The sequence below is a fragment of the Manacus vitellinus genome, unplaced genomic scaffold (genome assembly GCF_001715985.3).
Source record: "Manacus vitellinus isolate BGI_N305 unplaced genomic scaffold, ASM171598v3 scaffold_0_pilon, whole genome shotgun sequence".
In the NCBI taxonomy this organism is placed as follows: domain Eukaryota; kingdom Metazoa; phylum Chordata; class Aves; order Passeriformes; family Pipridae; genus Manacus; species Manacus vitellinus.
Window position 1 is genome coordinate 21,979,493 of NW_021938789.1, and position 27,502 is coordinate 22,006,994.

At 42.8% G+C, this 27,502-nt stretch overlaps 1 protein-coding gene across 1 annotated transcript in view; it reads left to right on the forward strand.

Moving 5' to 3' along the window:
- The first annotated feature begins 4,275 nt into the window (after positions 1–4,275).
- Positions 4,276–27,502, forward strand: part of KIT (KIT proto-oncogene, receptor tyrosine kinase) — a 51,336-nt gene continuing 28,109 nt past the window's right edge. The window contains exons 1-3 of the mRNA XM_025895242.1: positions 4,276–4,300; positions 21,292–21,561; positions 25,027–25,305. Of these exons, the coding sequence (XP_025751027.1) occupies positions 4,276–4,300; positions 21,292–21,561; positions 25,027–25,305 (574 nt within the window). The remainder of the gene's footprint in view (positions 4,301–21,291; positions 21,562–25,026; positions 25,306–27,502) is intronic.

Consider the following 27,502-nt stretch of genomic DNA (forward strand, 5'->3'; position numbering starts at 1 on the left):
ACTAAACTAGCCAATTTCCAAATGCATTTCCATTCAGATACACAAATAACAAGTCCTTCATTAGGGCACCAGTTGTTCGATGACATTAGCTGAATCTTACCAATATTATTGATCTATTCAATGCTTATTTCAGTAAGCAGCCCCATGGATGTTTAAAAGCAATCTTTCGAATTGACTGTTCAAAGGAGCTGGTCCATAAATGTTAAATCACTTTCAGGATTTCAAGCTGAAGTGAACTTTTCAAATATATTTTCACATATTTCTCCAAGCTTATCATTCTTATCTCCAAATCTGTATGCATTGTCTCCAAAGTCTGTAGATCTCTCTCTCCTTTTGTTCCACACCTCCCCAAATATCAGCCTAGTGCAAGTTGGCTCCAGCAGACGATGAGGGGAGACAGCATTACCTGTCCTAACATACTGCCAACGGTACCACAGTGAGAACCGAAGAGAGGAACATGTGGGCTGGCTGCAAAGCCAGAGAAGAACCTTTCTGGTTTAAACTTACACTTTTTGGACAAAGATAGAAAAAAGACCTAAGAGAAACCTCCGCTGCTTAAGAAATTTTCTTTTTCTTCTATAATCCAAACAGAATATAGACAAAAGAACTTAAAGCATTCAATGTAATACATTGGAAAGGGCAACTCCATTTATCACCATGATTATTAAAAGTAAATGAAGTGGCAAGGTTCAAACCAATTCACCTTTGTTTCCCACTTACTGCAGCTATTTATAGCCAGGCAAAGCACATGGAATATTGTTGCCACTTTGATTTTGAGATCTAACATTCAGCTAATGCTTGTGAAAATAAGGCACATGATGCAGGGCCACGCGGAGTTTGGCTTCATGTGATCAGGGATGTGCAGGACCTAAAGGCAGGCCACCAACTGAAAAAGCACTAATCAAGGAGAACAGGGAGAAACCTGTCACAATAACAACATCACATGTTCCTTGATAATGCTTCAGTGGAAACCTCTCATAGCATACTCTGTGTTGTCTTTGCATCTTTAAGAAATTAAACTGTAAATCTTCCAAGTATATATATAAAAATTTCTAGCTTGCTTTTTTTTCCTACAGAAGCAGAAACCAAAGACAACTGGAAAATCTGTAGTTCACTAAAAAATTAAGTATTTCAGTATTATTTTTCTCCTCCCTAGAATTAACTTGATGAGACTACCACCTAGTAAGAAATATGATTTTAAAACACTATTTGAGTTTTCAACTGTTGGTGCGCTAACAAAAAAGTATTCCATTTTGCAGCAGAGGAAGGATTCACCATCAAAGGAGACTGGCTGTCAGAGATGAAAGAGAGTAAAGAAATGGAGAGAGCCATTTTAAACATATAAGACAAGACTTTCATCTCATGCTGGACCATGTGGGACAGTGCTGTTAACCTTGGGAAAAAAACTGACAGGAGTGAAAAAGGAAAAAAGATGAAGAAAAAAAATGAATAATTTACCTTCAATAACTTTTCTGATCTGTACTGACATGTTTCAAGAAGTCTACATTTATGCTTTTCCGTGGGTGAAGGTTTTGCCATGTGTTCCCTACATATTTCTGTACATCCAGAAGTGTTGATACGGGTTTTTTGACAGTCCGTGTGTCCTTCGCCCACTTGCCTGCTCAAGTGCTGTCTTTGGATACCTGGGCAGAGCATAGCTGGCCAATGCATGGACTACTCCTTTGCCTGGGTCACTCACATACCTTTCTTTCACCTCAGCAGTGTGTGACACTAACTGAAAAAGCAGTGTTAAAGCCAGACGTTTCTGCAGTTTGTGTTATTTCTGCCTGAAGAGCAGCTCCACTCCAATTCTGCAGCTACAGAAGCGAGTGCTCCCAGATCCTCCTTGTCAGTCGTCTCATTGGTGCTTGAAAAACTCCCTCTGTGGGATTCCACAACCTCTTCTCCGCAATGCATTTGTAGACTAAATTCTCTTTTCTCTTTGCAAGTGCCTTCCTTACACTTAAGTGATTTTTTTTCTGAGAACTAAATGGATTACTTTTTATCTTGCCCTTGAGGGACATGAAAAACAATTGCTCACAATCTTTTTTGTAAGAACCTTTTCCATGTTTAAGTTCCCTGTCAGCTTTCTCTTTTCCATACCAAATCAGTCAGTTCTTTCAAGTCTTCCCTTTGTGTCACAGCATATACTTTTAAGTCTCACTCTAGGTGCTTTGACCCTTAATAGGTGGCAGCCCAGAGCGGGCTCAGCTGATCTCAGCAATGCAAGCCACGTTGGAAGCGACAGCTTCGGTGCCCACGGAATCTGCTGTTAACATCTCCAGGAACTCTCAGTGAGGATTTTAGAGCTAGGCAAATGGCTTTGTACCTGCCCTTTAAGGGGTGCTCCCTCCGCTTCCAGGCCCCAGCTTGGCCGCTTCCTGCCACTTTCCTCCGGACCACACTGCCACCTGGGTTTCCCAAACCCACGGCCCCGATCCCTCGGGGTGGCTCGGCGGTGCAGAATGCTGCCCCACGAGGAGAGCAAGCTCTCCCTCACCACAGCACTGTGTGGTGGCCACTGAGGTCTTCCTTTCTTAAATCATTTTGTTCAGGGATCTCTATGTCGTGCCCAAACGAAGCAAACCGGGGCGCTCCCCTTCCATCGGGGGGTGGGGGTAGCTGCTCACCTGCGCCCATCCCCGCGGTGCGGGGCGGGGGCGCGGGGGGCAGCGGGCGGGGCCGGCTGTATCGGCACCCTCCGCGGGGGCTCGGGCATCTCTGCACGCCGGGCGGTGCGAGCGCAGCCCACCGGAGGGGGTTGGTGGAGTGGAGGCGGCGGCATGGAGGGCGCAACTCGTCCGGGAGTGGCGCACGCCGCGCTGCTGCTGCTGAGCCTCTTCCCCGCCAGGTGGAGCCGCGGGCGCGGGGGGCGCGGAGCCCGGCGGGGCCGGGGCCGGGGTCGGCGCGGGCGGCGCGGGGAAAACTTCAGCGCTGGCGGCCCCTTTCCAGCGGAGGTCGAGCGGCAGCCCACGGTTGTGTCCAGCATCGCCCCGCGCTGCCCTTGCTGGACGCCCCGCCGGGGGATAAATAAAGTCCTTTGTTTGCTATGCGCGGGTATCTGGGGCTAGGAGAGGCGCAGGCAGGGACCCCCCACCCCCTTTCCCCCCGCCCCATCTCCTCCGCCGGGCTGTTTTGACAATAAACTATCTGGTGATCGGTACAAAATGTCCCCGCGGTTCAGTGCTCGTTGAACAATGGGCAGGAACGAGCGTCCTCCGTCAGGTGTCCAGCGCGCCCGGCGGGGTGAAGCCTCCCCGGCGGGCTGATGGGCGCTGAGCCCCGAGGTGTGGCGCTCGCCGCGGGACGGGGCATCGGATCCGGTATGCTCTGGCACTGACGGACTATCGCGGGATGTCAGCCGGTGGTAAAACTTTGGTGTGTCGGAGGTTCCCTTCCACTCCTTGCTAAAAAGGGGGTTTACCTGCCTGACCTGACAGCCCTGGCGCACAGGGCTACTGATTTTTAAATACTGCATCTGGCTGTAGCGCAGGGCAACTTTGCACATGGCTTTCGGAGTCGCCGTGCAACTCCTTGCCTGGTTTGTAGGCTTACGAGGAGTTTGGCAGTGTCCAGAGCAAGGTGCTGTAAGGAGGTCGGTGCTAGACCCGTGGAGGAATTTGGCCCTGGGCATATAAGTCTGAAAGCAGATAACGTGAAAGGTTATTTTATTACTTACCTCAGAGCAAACTGAGGATCCAGGGAAGCGATGCACGGCGTTAGGTGTTTAACGTCTGCTGCCACCAGCAGAGAGGAGCCTTGCAGAGCACCCTGTGTGAGACAGTCAGGGAGGGCTCCGCCAGCCTCTGCCCATGCTGCTGGGAGCAAATACAACTAAAACATCGGGAACTAACTGTGGTGACAATTTATATTTCTTTTTGTAAGCAGTTTACTTAGGGATGTGAGGGGGTCACTCACTAATTTATGAATATTTTTGTTTATAGTTTTGTTAAGGTAACTTTTTGTGTTTACTCCCTTTTGTTCATTGATAATCTGAACGAGAGTGTGATATCTGAAAATCTGGACTTTCCTATTAAGAAATATCCACATAGGGCTGCAAAATGCTGTGGCCACGGGGGTGGGAAAGTCACCTACCAATGAGCTATTCCTAGAAAGAAATTTAGAAAATATTGAAATGATCAATACCTGCCAACTTTCTTTACTTCATTTATTTCTTACCTGCACTTGAAGGTTATCCTTCATCATATGGTTAGACTGTCCTTAAAGAGAGCTTGGGGAACAGGTCACACTGGCAGCATCTCCCGGAAGACAGAGATGCAAGTTCCAGAGTACTGGAGAGGTAAGGAGGGAACCTTTGTCATGATCCTTCCTGTTGTTCTGGATTCATACACTTAACCTGTGGGAGACTTCACCTCAGGGGTACATCAAACAAACTTGTGTAAACAAAAACACAGCGTGTTGTAGGCAGAAATTACTTGCTGCTGCAAAAGACAACTGTCTTTGGGTATGTATGCGTCTCATCTGCGTATCACACAGATGTGTGAGTGTATGAGTATTCCGGGCTAGTTTTATGCTGCTGGAGGAGGTATCAGAGTGATGACTCCTGTCCTTGCAACTGCCTAGGGAACATCAGAAGTGGCAGGCGGGACAGAGCTAATTTGCTGTTCTGGATTGCTCTGGAGCTGGCATGATCCTGGGTTACTTTTGGGTTTGCCTCAGTGCAGACACTTGGCCAGGATAATCTCCCACATTCCCTATTGAGACCTATCCTGTTTATCAGTATACATGTTTATATTAAGTATTTTTCTTTGGCTGTTGGTCAACAGCTTCTTCCTTTGGTTGCAAACAGGGAAGGAGGATGTAGAAAACAGAGCTTAACATAGCTTCTCAAAGGGTAAACCATTCATCTCTTCTGTCCATAGCCCCTTTCTACTTTTTGTTTTTCTTGCATCCTAACATATGCTTCCACACTTCCTTCCATTTGGGAATTGCCTAATCCTCATTTTGATGCAATATTCTGGAATGATCTTTTGTCTACCTCTTCTGTCCTCTCTCAGGGCTTGCCCTGTCCCCCACTGCCCAGTACTCTTACAGAGTCTCTGGCATTTCCATCCTGTGGTCATGGAAGACTGGGCCTGGTTCCTTTCAGCATCCATCAGTGCAACCTTTTTTTTCAGTCAGCTACAGAGTAATAGGAGACTCTCCCTGTGCCCAGAGGGAAGAATGTTTTTGTGATGCTTCCTGCTACCTGTCAGCCATGAGAGAGGAGGCTTGAAGGAGGAAGATTGAATCTGATGAGGATTCTGATTGCTTTCACTCAGTCATTGCCTTGACCCCCCTCAAGCCATCTGAATATCCTGCCCTCCCTACTCCCTTGTTTCCATTTCTGCTCTCTCCTTCTCCTTTTCCACCCTCCCTCATGGAAGTGCAGATTCTCCTGTACAGAAATGTGGCCCGAGGCCACTGCCAGGAGAGGAATGGGAATGTCAAAGATTGCTCAATATTCAACTCTTTTTCCTGCGTTACAACCGGGAACCCTCTGCCAGCAAGTGCGTAAGTGATTTTTGTTCAGGCTTTATAATAAAGAATGTGACAAATTTGGCAAGAAGTGAGACTCCTATTTGCATCCTGTTTAAATACCATTCATAGAGACTGGAGGCATTTCCATGTGCTTATTTTGCCAGAGAGAGCCTCTTGTCAACAGATGACAGCAGCTGTAGTACTGTTAAGTTTTACTGGCTCTCCGTGGGCTTTCCATCCTGCTTCAGCTCTCCCAGAAATCTATCACTGATTGTCCAAACAGTAATGCTTCTTTGCAGGTGCCTGAATTAATCACAGGATCCTGTGTCACCTCTAGAAGGGGTATGCTGCACCAGGGCACAGGTGGAATTGGAAGGGATATGTCTTTAGCACATGTAAACACAAGCTAGGACAGGTCTTGGGAGGAACATCTGAGTCATATTCAAGTCAGTAGGAGGTCCTTGTAGTGTAATTTGTCCTTTTCATTCTCTGGTCCGTTCTGAGAGACTCTAATGATACGTTTATAGTCTTTTGATTTCAGTCTGAACTATAATTTGGATTGTGCGAGCTATCAGAAAGATTTTTAAGGCATATCTGGAGATGTCAAACTAAATACCAAATACTAGACATTTGTAGTTTGAAGGAAAGCTGCTTTCTAGACTGAACAGTAAACACCCTGGTGTATTCTGAAGGTAAGGAATAACAAATTCTGGATAAAAAGAGAACGACATGGCATCAAAGAGTTTCAACAACATACATGTTTATCTACAACACGCAACGACTGATATAATCTCATCAGTTTTGTAGAAGAGAGGCAGTAATTGCTCAAGGTTAAGCCACTTCTCAACTTTTTTTCTCTGTCTACAAAGATGAATGCCTTTGCAGAGATCAAGTGTTGCACATTGTCTTGCTGTATGGTTGTGACACATGATTTTACAGATGTTGTTTTCTTTTTCATCTAGTACAAACATCTTCCAGGATTTTGACTCATTTCCTTAAGTCTCTTTCAGCTGTTCAGAGAATGGCTAGAGGAAATGAGGTCTGATATCCTAATGCATTATATTTACTGTAAACACCCTCTCACTTTAAGTATAGAACTTTGGTTTTTAAAAATTTCTGAATGTCTTTCTGACTACTCCCCACTCCCCTTGCTGATGTTTGTGTCCTTTAGAAACTTATCTTCCCTGGTTCAGACTTCTCAGCCATAACAGGGCTTAAGGTGTTCATTGTAACCTTAGGCAGGAGAGAAGAGCTGATGGTAAAGACATCTACTAAAAGTGGTGGATTTCACACTGGATTTCAGTGTGTTACATATTTTGCACATTTATTAAAAAAATCTGAAGAGAATGCACATAGAAATTACTAAACCTTGAAATGAAAGGAATTTTAAAATTACTACTATTCTTCTATATTATTTTACTGCAGAAGCATTTTGCTTGGCTTTTTCAGTGACTCTTAGGAAACCAGAAAGATTTTTTTCCAACGGGACCCTCTTTGACAATGAATCCTACAAACAGTCATAAATGAACGTAATTTTATGTGTGTTAGCAGTCTCCTTGGCTGGTTGCCAAACCTAATGACAACTGAAGTGTATTGTTTGTCCACTGGCCAAGATTGCTGCCGTTAGTGATAAAAGCGTAAGGAGAGTGTAAATATCTGTGTTTGAAGGGAGAATGTGACTCCTCTTTTCTAGGGTATACCAATTAGAAAGCACAGTAAATGTTATTCTCTCAGTGGATTTACTCTAGGGGATTATATTGATTTATTCTGAAAACATAAGTTTTCAGATTTAATGGATTTTTAATGATATTTTTGTGGGGGTTTGAAAAATTGAGCCAGAGTAAACCCATGACAATTTTTCATGTCCAAAGAATACTTTTTTTTTTTTTTTTTTTTTAGCAGCACAGCTCTTGGCTTTAACAGCAAACAGGCATGTAAATAACAGAAAAGTTTCTAATGTTGCTATTATGCTATGCAACTCCTGGGATGCTCCATGTGGATCCTGGAGATTAAACTAGAATGAAGCATCACTGATAACATGAGCTACAGGGTTTTTTGTCGCTGGGGGTGAGGAGCGTGTGGGGTGTGCTGACCGCATTAAATGTCTATAATTTTAAATGCCATCTTGACAGTTGAGTCTGTGATCACATAACATGATCATTAAATATTTGATACGGAAAAGAATTCTCTGGTCAACTATGCATTGACGGTTGTAAATCTAAGTGATAAAGAGGATGCACAGTCTGATTTAAGTTAATAAGAGATGAAAACTGGCAGGGAAATCAGAGAGATGCATCTCTTACATGTTCTTTGGGAACCTGGCAAATGCCAGGTTAGTCTTGCATCTCCTTTCTTTTCCCATCAGTAATTGTTTTAAGCTAAGCAGTATTCCTCTGCTTATGCGGGGTGAACATATTCCTCATGAGGGATCAGAGAACTGGAGCACCTCTCCTATGCAGACAGGCTGAGGGAGTTGGGGTTGTTCAGCCTGGAGAAGAGAAGGCTTCCACTACCAAAAGGGGCCCCTACAAGAAAGCTGGAGGGGGACTTTTTACAAAGGCACGTGGTGGTACGACGGGGTAAACTGAAAGGGGGGAGGTTTAGATTAGGTGTTATGAAGAAATTCTTTACTGTGAGTGTGGTGAGATGCGGGACCAGGATACCCAGAGAAGTTGTGGATGCCCCATCACTGGAAGTGTTCAAGGCCAGGTTGGGATGGATCTTTGGGTAATGTAGTCTAATGGAAGGTGTTCCTGCCCACAGCAAGGGGTTGGAACTAGATGATCTTTAAGGTCCCTTCTAACCCAAACCAATCTATGATTCTATGACATGAAGTGGACTTCTTTTACAGAAAGGCTTTGTGCAAAAGTCACACAGGAAAAAGAAATCAAGCTTTTTGGTTATAACCTGTCATTCAGAGCTTGCATGCTTTGAAGGGGGAGGAAACATCTCAGTGAGCTGGGTAATAGAAATATTTTGGATGTTCACATACCTAGACGGTTCAGAACTGACTAGATTCCTGCTGAAGGGTATCACGAGATTTAAAACTTGCTCTTGGCTCTCTTAATCTGTTTTTTGTTCAGGGCTTAATGGCAGCAGTTATGTCACATGTCCAAGGTTTTGTCCACAGCCCTCAGGACTGGAAACCTCACTCTTTGCTGAATGAAATCTGGCTTTATCATGCATTCACCTGCCTCCTGCAGCCAGGTTTCTAAGAGACATGGCAAGTCTTGGGAAGCTCCCACAGAACTGTAGGAGTAAGGTTGGAGGAGACCTGCAGAGATCTGGTCTATCCCCTGCTCTTCCCTGTAGTAAAACAGAGCATTTAGACTTTGTCTAACAGGCTGTAAGGCAGACTTGTGGTGCAGAGTCTACCACGCATTTTTTCCAGCACACAGTTGTTAAAGGTCAAAAGCTTCTTCCAATACCTAACCTTATCTCCCTTGCTGGTTGCTTAAGTGCATCCTTTTTCCCCCCCGTCTATTGGATAGAATGAACTTCTGATCACTGTGCTATTTATAATAATATTTTACACATTGACAATGTAACACTGTTGACTTCACTTTTCTGTGTAAACCTTTTCTAGCCTTTTCTTTTAGTGTATCTTCTGTAACTCCTCGTCCTCTTCTTGTTAGCCCTCTCCGACTGGTTTTCATTTCCTCCAGCTACAATGTGTAAAATTGATATCTGACTGCACATGAGAAATATAGTTACCACTTCAATAAAAGTTACCTCCCCCATACTACATGCTCCAATTTGATTCAAAGCATTGTAAATCTGATTTTAATCATGATTTAAATCAGCCAACAGTAAGCCTCGTTTTAACTGTTTTGCATTTGTACTTAATCATTTTGTAAAGAAAGCTTTAACCTCCTTTATTACCATTGAGATAGTTTTAATTAAATATAGCCTTTGCAGTTAGTTACACTTTGATTAATCAATGTGCCTGTATTTAAGCAATTATGTAGCTTGTTATATATACACTCATTCTTCATGTGTATGTTTTAGTATGAAAATAGAAAGTATTGACATTTCTTGTATTAGATAATTGATTTTTACTGATGATATGCATCGATTACAATGAAGGAAACAAGAATTCTGAAATGTTCTTCCGTTAGATAAATAGTACCACATAGAAGCCAGCCAATTCAGAAGAAAAAACTCATTGAGAAATGTTTTGAAATAAAGAATTAACATCTGAAAGGCCTATCTGTAGTCAAAACTGGTGGTTTTGAATCACTATGCTACAAAAATTTTAGAACTAGTCCATCTCATCCTCTTTTTATTCTTAGAATGGTAATGGAAGGAAACATTCATGAGGTTTTCTTAACTCCTGATCAGTAGCTCCCCTTTGAGTGGTCTAGTTGCTTAATTAAGTGGTACTGAATGAACTGAAATAAAGAAAATATTTTCTCTGCACCTGCTAGGAAACTCCAGATGCCAAAGGCTGGTTTATCACTCCCTATAGGTGGTCAGCGACTGAATTCCATGAATCCAGTAGTTTGATTATTTTTAAAATGTTGGCAGCAAGTATAACTTGAATAATTTTTTCTTTTATTTTTTTAAATGATAAGAGGAGCTGTAAGTTTAAATTTATGTAATTGTATTTTCAGAATCACTGTTGAATATTTTTCCCTTTTAAAAGGAAAATGTGCATTATAAAAATGCTATATTTTTAATTTTAATGTAATATTAAATTAAATATGTGGTTTAATAGTGTGTTTTTACTTGAAGTGATTCTGTTTGTAGGATTTGTATGCAATTCTGCACTAGGACCTGATACTGAGGCATTTATTTTGTGCTGCTCAGTGACTGATGGATTCTCTATTTTTGCTGCCTCTTTGTTTGCTATTTTGTATGACATGGAAGTGATTTTTATGCCTGGATGAGCATAACTTTTTAATTTTGAAAAGAAATTATGTTATCTTCTACAAAATAAAAGCTTTGTCCCGATAGTGTTCATTGTAACACAAGCTGTTGAAGTTTCCTATTCCATAGTATGTCTAACTTCCAGGTATTATACATAAAATTGCTGACTTTGCAGTAGTGCTAATATTATCATCCCTAGGATTTGAGGCATGCAGCACAATAAAAGAGGTCAAATGGAAGGAGCAGAAGTAAACCCTGTATTTCTGGTCTCCTTCCATAATCTAGACACATTCAGAAGTGATGCTGAAATGGGATTCCCTGCTTAGGCAGATACTCAGGCTGCACCCAGTGCAATGTCCTCTGCATATCTCTCCTGGAATAGGAGGGAGGACGACTTTTCAATAAGCAGCTAGCTATATATATGCCATGTATATGCAGTTTTTGATAGGGCTTATAAAAAAGAAATAATAGAAACTAAATACAATTTAAAATACAATTTAAAAGCAAAAAATACAAGTGGGAATTCTGCTGACATTGGAGATGAAGTTCAGTAGCTGAGTTCTACATCTCCTTGCCAGAAGACTGGGGAAATGAAATGGATTGTCAGAAATATACCCAAGTCTCGGTATTTAAGACATTTCTAAGACAAAATCAGTGACAGATGTTTCTGGGTGTTAGTGTGGTGTCTGAGGTGAGATTTTTCACCCGAGGAGGTTTTGAAGAACATGCCAAAGATTCCTCCAGAAGATGTCCTAGTCACAGTTTCAGAAGGCACGTACAAAGATGCTTCTCTAATACTGGGTACCTCATTAAAAAAATGTTTGTTTGTTCTGGTATGTGTTGTCTGTAAAACAACACTTTTACAAGAATTTTTTACCAACATCTTAGTTAGTGGGAAAGTTTGTGCATTAGTCAGACAAAGGAAATCTAACTTATTGCAGGCTTATTGGAAATCTCTGGATAGATACACTTAATTTATATAGGAAAATATGGAAATATTCTAAAACCTGCTTCCTAAGTAGACACATGTACCTGTATGACATGTGATGCAATGACTTGTATTTCAGTAATGGAACTATATAAATACTGCATCTTATTACTAAACCCAATATTTTTTACATTAATTTGTCAATTTTTTTCAGTGAAAAGAGAATACAAAGTATTATGAATATAAGGTAGCTGTGTCTTTTCTACAAAATTTGGTGAACGTGTTTGTTAATCTGGCAGTCATTTTTATTCTGTAATCTTCTAGGAAAATGTACAGAACTAAATATCTAGAGAAAGTAAAAAGCAGTGCTCCTCTGTGTGGTATTTAATGTGGTCCATCATACAAGCAATGATAATATAATTATGCAATTATTGGTATATTTTCCCCTCCGGAGGCCTTATGTAGATGATTACTAGTGCACCTTTTAATGAAATTGCTACAATTCAATAAAAATGCTGCCAAGACTTGAAATAATTAGAATTTGCCTTGCCAGAAGTCTTACATCTCCTTCCTCAGTTGAACCTTTTCCAAATAGGCATTAATTCAGATTGCAAAACGATTCACTGTTCTCCAGTTTTCCAGTTTTCTCATTTCTCTTCATTAAAACTACCTTTCACTGCTTTTCAGAAAACATGCTTTTGAGCCCCTGTTGCTCATTACAAGGAACATTTGTTCAAAATGGAGGTTGAAAGATACTGCACCTTTTAATGAAAATGTCAGCAAAGAGAAGTGAGAAGAAAGAGCCGCTCAAGGAATAGATGGGGCGCACGACAGTTGAATATGAATACACTATGCATTAGCGTGCTTCTTCATTCCTTCTAGTCTTTCTCCACACTTATTTTATAATTTGTTTATTTATGTGTCTAGCAGCTGACAAAAATAACTGTGGGAACAGCTGGTTAATAAGTAATTTTGGAAATTAAAGGAAGGCAATAATTCAGTAGAAGTAGAGATCAGTCTAAATGTATAAATCTCAATATTGACAAGTGTTGTGGAAAACAATTGCTCTTTTTTTTTTTTTTTGCAAATCCTACTTCTGTATATTTAGCTGTCCTGTATTTCTCTTTGAATAAGAATTATCAGGTAGTTGTTTTAAGCATAGGCCATTCAAGTTAAAAAAAAAACATGGGTCAGTCATGCTTTGGATTCAGTTTTGTTCATTAGTGCATTGCCTGTAGATTCCTTCACTGGTGGGAAGTTTAAGTATGAGAGACCATAGTGCATCAATGGGGTATAATAAAATTAATCATATAGAATAGGTTGTAGCTCATGACTTCAAGATAAGAGACTGAACTGCTGTGGTGCATATGGTGCTCCTTCAAAAAACAAGCCTCAAAACAACAGAAAAAGCCCCAAAGCCATGACTTCCCAGAAAAAGAGGATTCAGGAAAGTATCATACTCAGCCTTGGAAAGGAGGATGGTGTTTGATCCTGCTGTGGCCATTCAGTATTGTGCTAAACTCAAATTGTATTATATTCTGTGTCTGCCTTTTATGAATTCCTCTATTAGCAGAGTGAGGAATGCCTGTCAGAAAGGGCAACCTGCTTGGCAGGCAGGAACAGTAGCCTGTTTCCGTGGCTGGAGTTTCCTCATGCCAGCAAGGGAAAACAAAACGAGTGGGGAAAAGGAAGGTACATCTCTGTCTCTGGAAGGTGCAGTTGCATTTCCCCAGCCCCCTGCCTTGGTGGTGTTGCACTTACATGGACAGGGCAGCTCTCACGTGGTTTTGGAAGTCATGTGCAGAATCTGCTCTGCTAAGCCTGCTTCCAAAGTACAGAAGCAAAGTGTTCCTAGCTACATCACTAATTGTTGTGGCAAGATGCCCTCCAGGAGGATGTGCTGGCTTCTACCCACAAGCAAAGGATCAGCCCAAGTGCCCATGCTTATCCTGCCTGAAGATCCTGTGAATGTCTCTCTTGGAGAGTGAGATGTGCGGGGGCTGGAGAGCTGGCTGGATTTGTCTTCGTGCCACCTGTCTCTGATGCTGGCTCTTTCTGATTCACCATATCTCATTCAGAGGGCTGCATAATTTATCTTCAGGTGTAGCTGGGTGTCTGCTCAGTCACCTGAGCTGTTTTCTCTGCAAGGGGTAAGCACCAAGTGCCTTTTACTTGTTCTGTGGAGTGCCCTCCCAGGGCATAATTGTTTCTTGTGGGAGGTCCCTGTAGGAGCAATCCCAGACTGGGGAGCTGAAAGCTTACTGTGGGGCATCACTGCAAAGGGGGACGTCTCACAGCCACAGCCATGGTCTGGCTGCCTCCGGTTCTCCATGCTCATGCCTCCACAGATGATAAAGACAACTATTGTTCTAGCCTCCTGCCACTTTCTCTCTCAGGTTTGCCATGGATTGGAATCAGCTGGCTGGTTCCACACTTGCTCTTTATGTTGGGAGATCCCTGTTTTGCCTTGATGCTGCTTGCAGATGGAGTGAGATTGGCTGTGCCTTTGAGTGCTGGGCTGGCGAGCTCCTGCCTTCTGCCCTCTACAGTGCCCTTCCTCTGCCCCCTTTCCTTTCAGAGTGAGGGGGCAGGCAAGGCTGGATGAGAAGACAGGGGTTGCCCTCATGCAGCTGGTTAAAAATCAAAGCCCCCATTAATCCTCTCCCCTGGTTTTCTGCTTAGTAACATATAAGCACCGAGAATACAAAACCTCAGAGCAAGCACAAGCTCATGAGCTTGGTGTTTCTGCTTGGGAAAGACAGCATTGAAGAGTCTGTTGGTCAGCAGATAGCACTGGCCCTGTTAGATGGGTTAGAAACAAACTGCTCAGTTCTGCAGGGAAACCTAATCAGCTTAGACCCTTAAATATGTGTCTGGTGACAGTTATTTTTTGGTCTCTGAAATGAAGCTGGGGCAGAGGAGATGGTCAGCATTTTGTCAGCAAGGATTTGTGTCATTCATATATGCTGAGAGTCTGTGATGCTTGTAGGGACAATCATGTCTTTGGTTTTTTTTTGGACTATGTCTTAGAGGAAGACACTAGCATGGGTGTTGGCATGGATGGTTTCTTTTATGAAGTAAGAGCCTGTACTACTATCTACCTTTTCCCCCGCAGCCTGGCTGAAATGGGTTCTGATGTAGCTTTCAGATCAAATCATTTAAAATTGACATTTGCCATTGCTAAACTTTTCATCTAGCATAAGGGAGAGTGTCTGTTTAGTGAAGCGGAACAAAACAAGTAAGCATATGATAGCATCTCTGCTTTGAAAAATCTGGGAGATTTTATACATCAGACTAAATTCAAGTTGTTTCGGTGCAATTAACATGCAAGTTTGACGCTTTATTTTTTTCCTTGGGGCATGAAATGACAGGACAAAGAAAATATAATTGAAAGGGTTTTACATTCATGTCCATCATGGCATATGTCAAGTGTCTTAGTGGCTTTAACAAATAAGAGGCAGAGTTGGAAGGGCGATAGTCTTCAATTAGACACATATATAAATACTATAGAGAAGAATGAGCAGGCTTCTGGCTAGAACCTCTGCACTTGTGTAAAAGAGATGTTTTTGCTTCTCCTCTTCTTTCCGACCTGCAGGGGACTTGTGTGTCTGAAAATATGTTCATTTTTTCTAAGAGGTTTGGGTATGCTGAAAGGGAGCATTACCTCCCTGCAAGCCATGTCTTGCTGATATCCCCGGACTCTTGCATCTACAACAGTGCTACTACTTTAACTGATAATGCATATCTCTTGTTTCTGCTCTCTTATGTTGTTGTAGATGAGAAACCGCGGTGAGGGAGGTCTGTGTGATAGCCTTTGAAATGAACCCAGTGCTCAGAATGCATAGGCACTCTCCAATTGTATCTAATCCCCACCATCTTACACAAAAGTTGTGGACATTTTGTCACTTGAAGTTTAGCTCCTCTGTGCGTTTATCACAGAAAAACATTAACTGCTTTAGAAATCATGGTCAGGATCAGGTCACAGCCAGGTCATAGCTTTCATTGTGCAGTGTTTGTACAGCTTACATGATGATGACTATGGGGGTTATGGCAACTGCAAGGGGAAAAGGCAGAAGCTCAGAAGAGACTGCCATGCCCTCACAATGTGTCCCAGCCCTGGGGGAGGCAGGGCAAAGGATTTGCTCTTGCTGAGCAGCAATGAACCTGTTGTCAGGGCGCTGCCAGTCCCATAGGCTTGGCAGAGAGGCTGGTACAGGATGTGAGCAGTTTGTGGCTGTACTGTGAAGCTGTGCTGTGCCTCTGTCTTGGGAGATATTTGAGATGAGTTTAATGTGGATGGGGGTGGGATAAGGCACAGGGGTTTTTGTTTTGCTTTATTTTTCTCTGGAAGCTTGTGTTATAGAGCTGCCACAAACTTCTTGTTCCTTTTAATGTTTAGATAAGAGTTGAAAGAGGAAGCTGCCACAGAGGGACTAACCTTAGGGCTTAAGGTTGTGCAGGAAATCTGTGGCAGAGCTGGGAATAAAATCCACAGTGCTCGACTCTTCATCTTATTCCATGGCAGTCCCACATCCTTTGTTTGCTTGGCAGCTGGAGATGGTTTCTAGTTGCTTGTGAGTGTGATGTGGACTTACACTTGATGTGCTTTTCCGTGCTACAGCAGTGTTGTGCTGAGGCCGAAAAGCTCCAGCATAAACCATATTTTTTCCCCAGGATGGTGCACTCCTTAGTCAGAGCTTTTTTTGTTTGCACATCCCTTAATTGTTACAGGAACATTCTGCTGTCCTTAATCATATCCCTGCAATTTGACCTGCATTTCCTATCAGTATTATATAGAGCTGTTTGATTTTCTAATTCCTTGAGTCTGGTTTTCCAGATGTTCCTTCTGCATGCAGAAGTCACAACTGCTGTACTCCCTCTCTTTCCTCCCTCTCCCTTCATTTTTAGGGCTCAGGGAGCTGCTTGTAATATATCCATATATTCTTTTTTTTGATTACACAGCCTTGTTCACAAGTGATCCCAGTATTGTAGTTTTTAACTCAAATTTGTTGTATTACAAGGAGAAGCTAGAGTGGTGGAAGTGAATCTTTTCAGCAGTAGGACACAAAATTTATACATCCAAAATGGATCTTGGGCTGTCCAACTCTGAGCTTGGCAGTTTGTGTGATTTTTTTTTTAATTGTTAATTATGAAATATTTTCCTTTTTCAGCTTATTTTTGTTAGCATATAATAACTACACCTGCAAGTTGCCCTTGAGGACAACTCTAGTGGGTCCTCTAGAGCCCCAGTGTGGTACTCTGGCTATACAGTGTATGGGGAATGTTGGATGTTTTGCAGTGGGATCCACAGTCTGTGATTGACAGTGGGATCACAGAACCCACTTGAGTCCACAGGAACCATGTGGGCAGAAGATGGGTTTCCTCTCTTCTCCTCATCCTGAGTTGTTCCTGTGGTCAGGTGTCCCCCTCACTGAGATGGGGACACTCAGCTGAATATTGAAGTAGCAGTCCACCTCCTTTTCCAAGTTGTAAGGAGATAGAGAGATGGTGGAGGCATGCCCATGTATGGGTCAGATAACAGAGTAAGGATTCACATCCACACCTGGGAAACTTCAGGGGAGACATAGCGGTGTGTTCCTCCATCCCATTACTCAGAAAGTTTACAGTCCCACTAGTGACTGGTAAAGTCATGGTCCTGCCTGGGCTGAACATAGAGCCCTGGTAGGAGACAGCAGGCACTGTATCCCATGGGGTTTGGCACTTTGAGATTTCTTACTATCCCAGGCATGTAGCCTGCCAGCACAACCGATTCCTGAATTACTAGCGTTAGTGTCATGGTTATGATTACATGGTTGATGTCACTGGAGTGCCCAAGAGCAACAGTGGGCCTGGAAGAGCCCTATCACTTGGGTGCCGTACAAATGGAGCAGTGTCAGATGTGAGTCTGAGAAAAGATGGAGAGCAGATGGACACATGCTGTGGGGATTAGTGCACTGGATTACGAGTTGATGCTTAAACTCTCAGATTTCTGTCGCTTAATTATTCCTCCAAAAAGAAGGTACAAAGTCATTCTCATCTTTGTAAACACCATTTTAATTCTTTTTTTAAAGACAGACTGCTATTTAGGTGCATAATACAAAGCAAATGTAGTCATTGCATTTACAACCTGTTGACCTTACACTGCCATAGTTTTCTTGGCAGTGTAGAAGGCAAAAGGAAAAAAAGCCCTTTACATTGTGGCAATTCTTTGCAGAAGGCATTAATTCCATTTGTAAATTATTCTGCTGAGAATTCATAGGCTGCGTACAAGGAACCGTAGCAAAGTCATGTTGAAAGATGAGTGATAGTTCACCACAGTGTGCTTGTTCCCTCTTCTCCATTTTTTCCCCAACTCCGGTACATAACATATTTGTTGTGCTTCTGGAGGAAGTCATGCCCTGCTGCGTTGTTTACCACCTTTAAAAACTTTCCAACAACTTGCTAGATAGTCCTTATAATAAGTGTTGCAAAATTGTGAACTCCTAACCTGAATGGGTAGGATGAGAGCTAGGGGAAAGAGTAGGTAAGAGTCATAAACGTTCCACAAAAATGTGAAATTCTGTTTTTCTAATCCTTCTGGCAGTTATTTTTTGTGGCATGCTTGTTCGTATGTTCAGTCATGTGAGTTTGTGCAGGGGATTAGTGGACCGCATGTGGAAAATCTCTGATCGTGCTGGAAAAACAGGCGCTGGTGGATTGGATTGGTCTATTGGATTTAGCATTGATAAATCTTCATCTGAGGGAGATGGGGAGAGAATCAAGGGCTCCCTTCAAAACCCAGACCACAAACAAAGTTATTAGACTCCACAGGTGGTCTACCATCCTTTGCTTCCTACTTTGTGGTGGATTTGACAGGAAGAGGAGCAGTTACCTGACCTGGTCTTAATCCGGTATATACCTTAAGAACAACTAAAGCTGCGAGATGAGTGAATAAGTCTGGAGAGTATAACCTCATCCCAACTAATTATCCAATTGTTTTTCTTGAACGTCTGTTGTTATTTGTGTGGGTAGGGAAATTCAACCTCTGAATGGAGCTGCAGAGTGTGTTTTTGCATGCAAGTGGTGTTGGTTTTTGAGAAATGTTCCCCCCCAGCTCAAGCATGGCTATTACATGTCCAGTCCAGCTGTGCAATACTGTACTGTGCATGAGAGGGACATGAAGCGATCTGTATTTATAGGACTATTGAGCCAACATTCATGGGGGGAAGAGATAGTGTCTGCAGAACCTGTCAGCATTTACGCACAACACAGTGATGTGTATGGTTGGACAGATCCATCCTCATGTAGTAGGTCAGTTATATTAATCTTTGCACTGCAACCTCCAGTGGGTCCCTTTTACTCTTCAGACCTGTTGGTGATAGCCTACACTTGACCTTCACACACCCTTGGGCTCTAGGGTTGGGTGCTTCGGTGGGTTTGGGAAGGAGGAGAAGCCCAATGCCTGTCTGCAGTACTTTACAGGCTGGTTTTGTCTGGGTAGTTTGGAGCGTACACTTACCCTGTGTGTCATTATTTGGCTGTCTAAATACCTCCAGGAGGAAAGTGGAGGGAGCAGTTCATCAAGCCAGGCTGGCTCAGTATTTCCTAAGGGGCAAGTAAATGAGTTTGTTGTCTGTGTAGCTCTGGGCCTTTGGAATGAAGCCACTCCTCACCACAGCTGAGAGCATCTGTCTGCATCATACCAGGTGTTGGGAGCTGAGGCCAGGCCATCAGCAGCATGGCCCCTAGTTCTGGTGAAGGAGGGCTGCCCCATGGTGTGATGAGGGGCTACTTTGGTGTTTGCTGCATGGTGGGGGCTGTATGACCTTCTCAGGACTGTGCTCCTCGAGGGGGTGAGCAGTGGGGCCAACCCAGTCCAGCCACATGTGCACCTCCCTGGCAGGCCCCAGGCTGAGGCCTTGCTGGCTGCAGGTGTGGAGTGGTGCCATTGAAGGTTATCCAGATCTTCTCCTTTCTCAACCTTCCCTGACTTGTCTGTGAAGCTACTGCCAGATTAGATATACACCATATTGCACTTCTGTTTTATGTAGCTCATGTGATTTTTCTCTTGGAAGTGCTCTATGGTCTGTGGGAAGCAGCAGAGAAGTTTTCCAAAGACATCCCCATGAAGAGCCTGCATGGCCATATATAAGACCTTCTTAGAGGTCTTTGCCCTCTTCCTTCTCAAGTGCCAAAGTTCCTGGCTCTGATCTGAGGGGTTTGCATATCAGAGGTCTTCTTGCCTCTGCCCTGCTGTCAGGCACCTCTTCGTCCAGAGCAAAGGATTTTTCCAGCTTTTGTTCCTGCCCAGCCGCTGTTGGCTGGGACCTGTGCTTCTGAGACTTTGGACTTTCACTCTTCTCATTTGAGCTGCTGTATTACAGCTCAGGCTCACACCTCCACTTTGAGGGACAAGATTTGAAATTAAAACTTGTTTTTTTCTGGCAATTTTTATTTCTAGGGTGGTTGTTTATGTGTTCAGTCATTGAAGCATATATGCAGGGTTAGTGAAACTCATGTGGAAAATTTCTGGTGACACTGGAAAAATGACTGCCAGTTGAGTTTAAGCACTGATAAATAAATTCTAATTTGAAGGAGATGGGTAGAAAATGAAGGCTCCTTCCAGACCACAAACAAAGTTATTAGACTCCACAGGTGGTCTACCATCCTTTGCTTCCTACTCTGTCATGGATTTGTCAGGATGAGGAGCAGTTACCTGACCTGATCTTAATCCAGTATATACTTTAAGAACAACTAAAGCTGTGAGATGAGTGAATTAAGTCTGGAGAGTATAACCTCATCCCAGCTAATTATCCAATTGTTTTTCTTGAACGTCTGTTGTTATCTGTGTGGGTAGGGAAATTCAGCCTCTGAATGGAGCTGCAGAGTGTGTATTTGCATGCAAGTAGTATTTTCATTGGCATGACTACTACTACGCATGGATGTTGTACAGTCTTGTACAACTGGGTGACATGAGTTAGCAGCATAGTTACTGCAGGCTAAGGATTACTTGTAGGACTAAAGAGCTACTCTGAAAGGGGAAGGGTTTGTTCCTGCAAGATCACCTCTACATTTACATATGTTCTTCTGGTGTACAAGTAGGTCCATAAAAGTAAGAATTTATCTGTTTTTTTGGTGTGAACTCCATTTTGAAGGTTCACTAATATTTTCACATCACGGGTGTGCTAACTCAGCAACCCCCTGCTTGGTTTGTCTTAACAGTGGAACGAGAGAACCCTGAATGTCCTCCTTTCTCCCTGTGGTCAGTTGGGAAGTGGTTGGGAATGGTGAATTAGAGCTACTAATTTTACAGAGCTTTATTTCGTGAGAACTTTTAAAACTTTGTGTTATGGTGTGTTCAGTGAAAAAGAAGCTAAATGGTCATTTAGAGCAGCTTTTGTGACTGGGAGATTGTTGCTGCAGTGAAACTAATTTTGTAGCATTGGGATGGAAGCTTAAATATTTTGCATGTTTTTTTTTTTTTTTTAATGTAAGAAATGATGAATTGGAACTTCAGGTAAAGAAATAAGCAAGTATGGAAAGCGTATACTGATGCCTTCATTAAACTGGATACTGCTAACCTAAGTGTGAGTGGAGCTTCTGAATACGTGAGAAAGCAGTTATAAAAAGATCACTGTTGAGTAAGGAGACTATAGTTCTTGGCAACACACTGAGTAAATGACAAAGAATGATTAAAAGTGCTGCCATGTAGAATCTGGCTCATATGTTCTTGAATATAATTTTTAAATAGCTTGGGTCTGTTGTCATTCAAAAGCCAAAACATTGCAGAAAGTGGTGCATCTGAAACTAGTTTCAAAAGGTGTTTTAGAGGCTGGTTTACACCTGCAGTGGTTATTTTCTCTGTGTACCAAAGGCCTTACTAACCAAAAGGTGTTTGTAGAATTGCACAGTGCCATTGCAGCTTAGTATTTTTTAAGAAATAACTCCTAAAATATTAACTGCACATATGCAACTATATGTATGATAACTTTGCTGCAGAAAAAATGGAGTGTTATAGACTGTTGTATTGACAGGCATTGTTTTGTGCTTTTTTTTTTTCCCAGGTGGTTCACTGCCCCATGAAGAGTCTTCAGTGGTTGTGAATAAAGGGGAGGAATTAAGGCTGAGGTGCAATGAGGAGGGACCCGTGACTTGGAATTTCCAGAACTCAGACCCATCGGCAAAAGCAAGGAGTTCTAATGAGAAAGAGTGGTACACCAAAAATGCAACAGTCAGAGACATAGGCAGATACATATGCAGAAGCAAAGGGAGTATTGTCACCTCTTTTTATGTTTTTGTTAAAGGTAAATATCAATGAAGGCATTATTTTTGCTTCCTCCCCACTCCCTTTCCCATTCCTAAAATAATAGGACAATAAATGTTGGAGGAGGGAATGAATTTGAAGTACAGAGGGAGAACGCAGTGTGATAGAAGAAGTCTTCTTCCCTGTCCAGTAGGAAGAAACCTCACTCTTGGCTTTGCTTGCACCAGAGCAAAGTTCTGGATGAGTACCTCTGTACATCCCCATTGTTTTGTTGTGAAGTATACCAAAGCTGTCTTTCTAGACTCTGGCCAGGTGACCTGAGTCTGTTGTATGAGTCAGTTGTACTGTGAGGAAGCAAGCAATATGTAGAAATGTCTTTTTAATTACACGCCATCCATCAGTATAGAGTCATATAAGGCTTGGTCCCAAGCTTTTGATTTAGTGAGGCAGTTAGCCTAAAGGATTTGGTTTTTTTGAGGCCGTGCTTCGGGCCTCAGCCAACAAACAGAAATGATTCCTCTGCCTCCAGCTTCTGATATACCTTGTGACTGATCAGAAACATCTCAGACAAGAAAAAAAAGTGCTTCTTCTCTGACACATTTTTTCAATCCTTTAATACTCTTCTTTTTGCAGTGTTTTCTTCAGATTTCTTCTGGTTTTGGCTCCTAATCTGTGGCTTCATCAACTGCCCTCAAACTGACAGTTTATTATGCCTGGCATTCCCTTTTACTTTCCAAGGAAAGTGGTTATTTTGCTTCTTCTTCACATGGCTCTAGTGGTCTTCCTTCGCTGTTGATGGAAAAAAGTCCTACAGCATCCACTTTCTTGGAGACAGCATTTTGTGTCCAATGGGGATGTCTCAAAGAGCCTCTTCTGAACCCTGCCAGTCCTTTGTAAATTACTGCAAGGTTGTTCTCCAAGACAGGGAGATGGCAACACAGCATTCTTTTAACAATGAATGCTCTTTTAACCACTCGTCAATTGTCCAAATAGCCATGCATGTTTCTCTGAGACTATGACTAAAAGTAATCTGACATGTATTTTACCTATATGTGGCAAACAATGTTGACTTTATCTACCATGATTGTTTTCCTGAAGGTCATGGTAATTATCTCAGAGAGCTGTGATCATAGAGAAGTTTTTGCCTGCCGTTACAAGAGTGACTCCTCCATCTCAGGACACCAGGCAGTCCTCCACCATAGCATCAGGGAAGTTGTGTGGCCTTCATGCAATACATTGTTAATTTTTTTGTGTCCCTTGTTTGAAAACTGCACAAGCTTCACTTTGACAAGTTTCTGACAGTGAAATAAGTATGTTTGTGAGGTTTGCTATCATTTTGCAATAGGTTCTGGCTTAATGACATCTTACATAACCTATAAGATGCTGCCATGTGCTCTGCTGCTTGTGGCATTGCCACAAGCACCCCATACAATTTCTACTTGTAAAGCTGAAAGTGAAGAGAGAACAGGACCAAGAACCTTGATCCTGCACAGTCCCAAGTGACACATGAAGTGATGGCGTCTGTTTATACCTCACATTCTTCTGGATCTACTAAACCTAAATTTCCTATGTTTCTGTGACCAAGAGTGACACAGTGTTGACAAACCATGGGTGCTTACCTGTTTCACCTTTCTGTTTTGGCTGAAAGGGCCTGTGTTGTGTCTATAGAAGCAGTTTATGTTCTGATCCAAGCAAGACTAGTGAAGATCAAGTTAGTTCGAACACCTACATAAGAGAGAAAAATCTTTTAATTTTGATCTCAAGTATTTTCAGATGCAAGCAATGATTAGCTCCACCATATCTTGTGTTGGAAACCTGTGGTATGCACAGAAAGCAAGTAAAACCCAAGATGTACATGGGGTGGAAATCCGTGAAAGGAGGAACATGACCATGAGCAGCTTTGTTTGTGCGTGGATTCCCTACAGGAAATCTTTTCATGTCTTTTCACTGTGATATGTCCCTTCTAGAGGGGGATTGAAGATGCAAGAGGAGAACCTCAACAATTTTGCTTGCCCCAGTTAAGGCCTTCCCCACAATTTCAGCTGTTAGCAAAACAGGTCTTTGTTTCTTTCTTCTGTTTTCAAAAAATGTTGTTCTTCTTTCTCCTGGGGAGCCGTACTTTCTGCGTAATGAAGATATCTTGGCTCTGTCCATATTGGAGAAAAAGTGGACTGAGTGGAAACCAATCAGTTAAGTCTCTGTTAGCAGGGACATTTAGATGAGCTTTTCTAATCCATCCTGTTCCAGCTCAGGAGTGACATCTAGTCATAGCATTTATCTAAGTATCTCTGTGTGCAAAAGGTCACATTTTCTGTTTGGACATGCTTTACTTTAGTTCTAGACTGATGCTTCAAAACTTGTAGTTTGTGGGGGCATCTTGGGTGGTAGTGTAAAATGAGGTTGAAGCTACACCCTCACTCTAAGCTAGAAACCGGCCAGTAACTTCTCTGTTCAGTGATGAGCAGCATTCAGCTTAGCAGATTGCTTACGTAAAATCCCATGCTTCATTTTCAGCCTGGTACTTGTTGTCCAAAATCTTAAAACCAAATTCTCTTAGTCTTCCTTGTTAAGTCATGGTTTGTTGATCTCTAATCATTCAAGTTGTAAGCATGTTTGCAAAAAAGAAAGAAAACTTTTCCCTCTGTTTTTGTGTTTCTAATTCATTCTACTCTGCAGGGAGGGCAGATGGAATCTGAAATAAGCTTTTACAGAGGGTTTGTCATCACACATTCTTTTATTTTTGTGTTTGCCAGGTTCTTTGCATTTCAAGGTCATGACCTATCACGGGCTCCAACTTTGGTTGTAAAAGTTTTTAAAGTACTGTATGTTTGTGTGCTGTGGTTGGCTAAGATGAAATGCTTTAGAAAAGTTACCTTGTGAAAGATTGCATGATGATTTTTCAATCAGATATGCTGTTTGTATGTCCAATTTTTCTTCTAAGGAGGCTAAAAATAATCCCTGCTTTCAAGGAGGGGAGAGAAAGAGAGAAGTTGTTTGATGCTTCCTCTGGTAGCAGTGTGTGTTCATTTAGATTATGTATTTTACAGAAGTGAAAACCATAATCTAGGTGCTTTTCAACTTCCATTTGCTCATAAATTTCTTCCAAATCCTCCTGTGGGCATGAAACCTTACAGCCCTGCCACTAGCTAAAAGCAAATTACTTTTAATGGTCTGTGAAAATCTGTTTACTGTTGTGGGGATATTTTGGAGGTAAACAAGGCAAAAAACCCCTCCATCTCCAAATATAAAAGCAGTAAGATTATTTTTAGTGCACATGATTCTTTAGTGTGTCTAGTATTGAATGCTACTGCATATCTCCTCTCATGCTGCTCTTTTAAGACTAAATTTAATGTCTCTTGGTAAACGTGAATTGGGCAATACTCAGTTTTACTGTCTGAAAGTAAAACTTTCTTTGATATAAGTGCCCAACTGCAGAGTTCTAGGGTCATCAGAAGTTCCCTGTGCAATGCCAGCTTCTCTGACAGATCTTTGTGTTTCTCCACAGATCCAAATGTGCTCTTCCTCGTTGATTCTCTGATCTACGGAAAAGAAGACAGTGACATCCTGCTAGTGTGCCCGCTAACAGATCCAAATATTACGGATTTCACACTGAAAAAGTGTGACAGCAAACGTCTCCCAAAAAACATGACATTCATTCCCAATCCCCAGAAAGGCATCATTATAAAGAACGTCCAGAGGTCATTTAAAGGCTGCTACCAGTGCTTGGCCAAGCACAATGGAGTTGAGAAGATATCAGAGAACATTTACCTGAATGTGAGACCAGGTAACGTGGGATTTTTGCCTTTGTATACAGCACCTGGTTTTACTCTTCACCTTCCAGAAGCTGATGGAAGGGGCTGTGAAACCTCACCACTGTTCAAAGGAAAGTGATGAGCTTAGAAAGCTTGTTCTGGGCAAATTGTGTTGGGGCACAGATTGATCTCGTGACACTTAGCTTGTAGATGTGCTGAGAAGGTTTGGCCATGATCAGTTTTGTTTTCTGTTCCTGGTGATTTCCAGGAGGTTTTTTCATCATTATGAGAAATGTGGGTTGTGCTGTTGAACTCTGAGGACAAAACTGTGCCTTGAGGTTTGGACAGGTTTGTGCAAGCAAGATGGAGATTTCAGTGCCTGACTCACATGTCTGTCGCCCACAAGTGACAGCAGGAGGAACTGATTGATGGCATTGAAGAAGAGGGATTTGGTGGTGAAGCAGAACTTGGGGAAGGAGAAGGTCCTTGTTTCCATATCTGGGAGTGAAGATGATCAGAACAGCATTTGTGTGTTTAGATCGTGATGAGGAATGTGTTGTGGCTGAGCTGCTACATGCACCAGTGAGCTTGGCAAACCTGTTGGTGATAGCCTACACTTGACCTTCACACACTCTTGTGCCCTAGGGTTGGGTGCTTCGGTGGGTTTGGGAAGGAGGAGAAGCCCAATGCCTGTCTGCAGTACTTTACAGGCTGGTTTTGTCTGGGTAGTTTGGAGTGTACACTTACCCTGTGTACACTTACCCTGTGTGTCATTATTTGGCTGTCTAAATACCTCCAGGAGGAAAGTGGAGGGAGCAGTTCATCAAGCCAGGCTGGCTTGGTATTTCCTAAGGGGCAAGTAAATGAGTTTGTTGTCTGTGTAGCTCTGGGCCCTTGGAATGAAGCCACTCCTCACCACAGCTGAGAGCGTGTCTCTGCTCAGGCATGTGTGTGATGTGGGGGCTGCAGTGGGGTCTGGGGAGAGGGCATCCCCTGTCTGGGCACACTCATAGGCTGTGCACTAGGAGATTGCCTTGGCTGCAAGGGCATTTCTGCTCAGGTATCTGGTTGGGTTTTTGTTACTGAAAGGAGAGCAGCACATGGGGGCTATGCTGGTTGGCTTTGTGCTTCCTATAGCATCCATCTGTCAGCGCTGCTATCCCAGTGGTGCTGCCAAGGCTGCTGCCAAAGGAGGGCTGGGCCAGCGAGCTGGTGTGTGTCTCCCTTGTTGCCTGCACTGTGCCATGTGTTGGGAGCTGAGGCCAGGCCATCAGCAGCATGGAGTTCTGGAGAAAGAGGGCTGCCCCATGGTGTAATGAGGGCACATGTTGTTGTTTGCTTCATGGCGGGGGCTCTGTGACCTGCCCAGTGACATGCTCCTTGGTGGTGGGGCAAGGACTTGAGCAGTGGGGACTTTCTTAAGTGTGGAGTTTGGTGTGGCAAATTTAAAAAGTCTTTTTTTCTTGGTGATTTGGAAATTCTGATGTAGTGAATTTTAAGGAGTTATAAAATTTCAATTAATGAGAAGATAACAAAAGTTGAGTCAGTGCAGGCATCTCTGGCATTTGCCTTCGACAAACAAAAATCAAGTCCATTCTTGCTGTCTCTATTGTTTGTTCTGTAACAAGTGCTTTTTTCATCTGTTTCTTCAGTAGTGTCCAAAGAAAGAAACCAGCTATTTGACATAACTGATGTTTCTCTGACAAAGGAGGGTGCAAGTTGTAGTATTGGACTTTTTCATTTTTTAATGGATAAAAGCTTGTACTTGCTCAATACAGTGGTGACTTCAGATGGAAGAGTGCTGAGCTGGCACCATTGCCAGCAGCCCATTGATGGTGGGCAGCCGTAGGTGGCTGGGGGCACCTCGGCATTCTGCCCACGTTTTCTGTCAGGGGGGAAGCCTGCAGTAAGTGGAAACATCTGCTGAAATCCATCAACAGCATTATCACTCTCAGTCTTGTAATTACCGTGTGGTAGTGTTCAGTCCTTATTGAGTTAAAAGGTAAAAAAGGTAAAACTCCCAGTTTCTCCTTCTCTCAACATTTAAATGCATTGGAGACCCTTTGTTGGGTAATGTTTTTGTAGCTACAACCGTGGCACTCAGACCTCCAGATCTGAGTTTCTGGTGCAGAAAGACAGGCATCCATGAAACAGGGAGCTGTGCAGGTGCACTCAGACTTACACCAACTACAACAGCACAGGTAGAGTTTATGTCCAGCCCACCTCAAA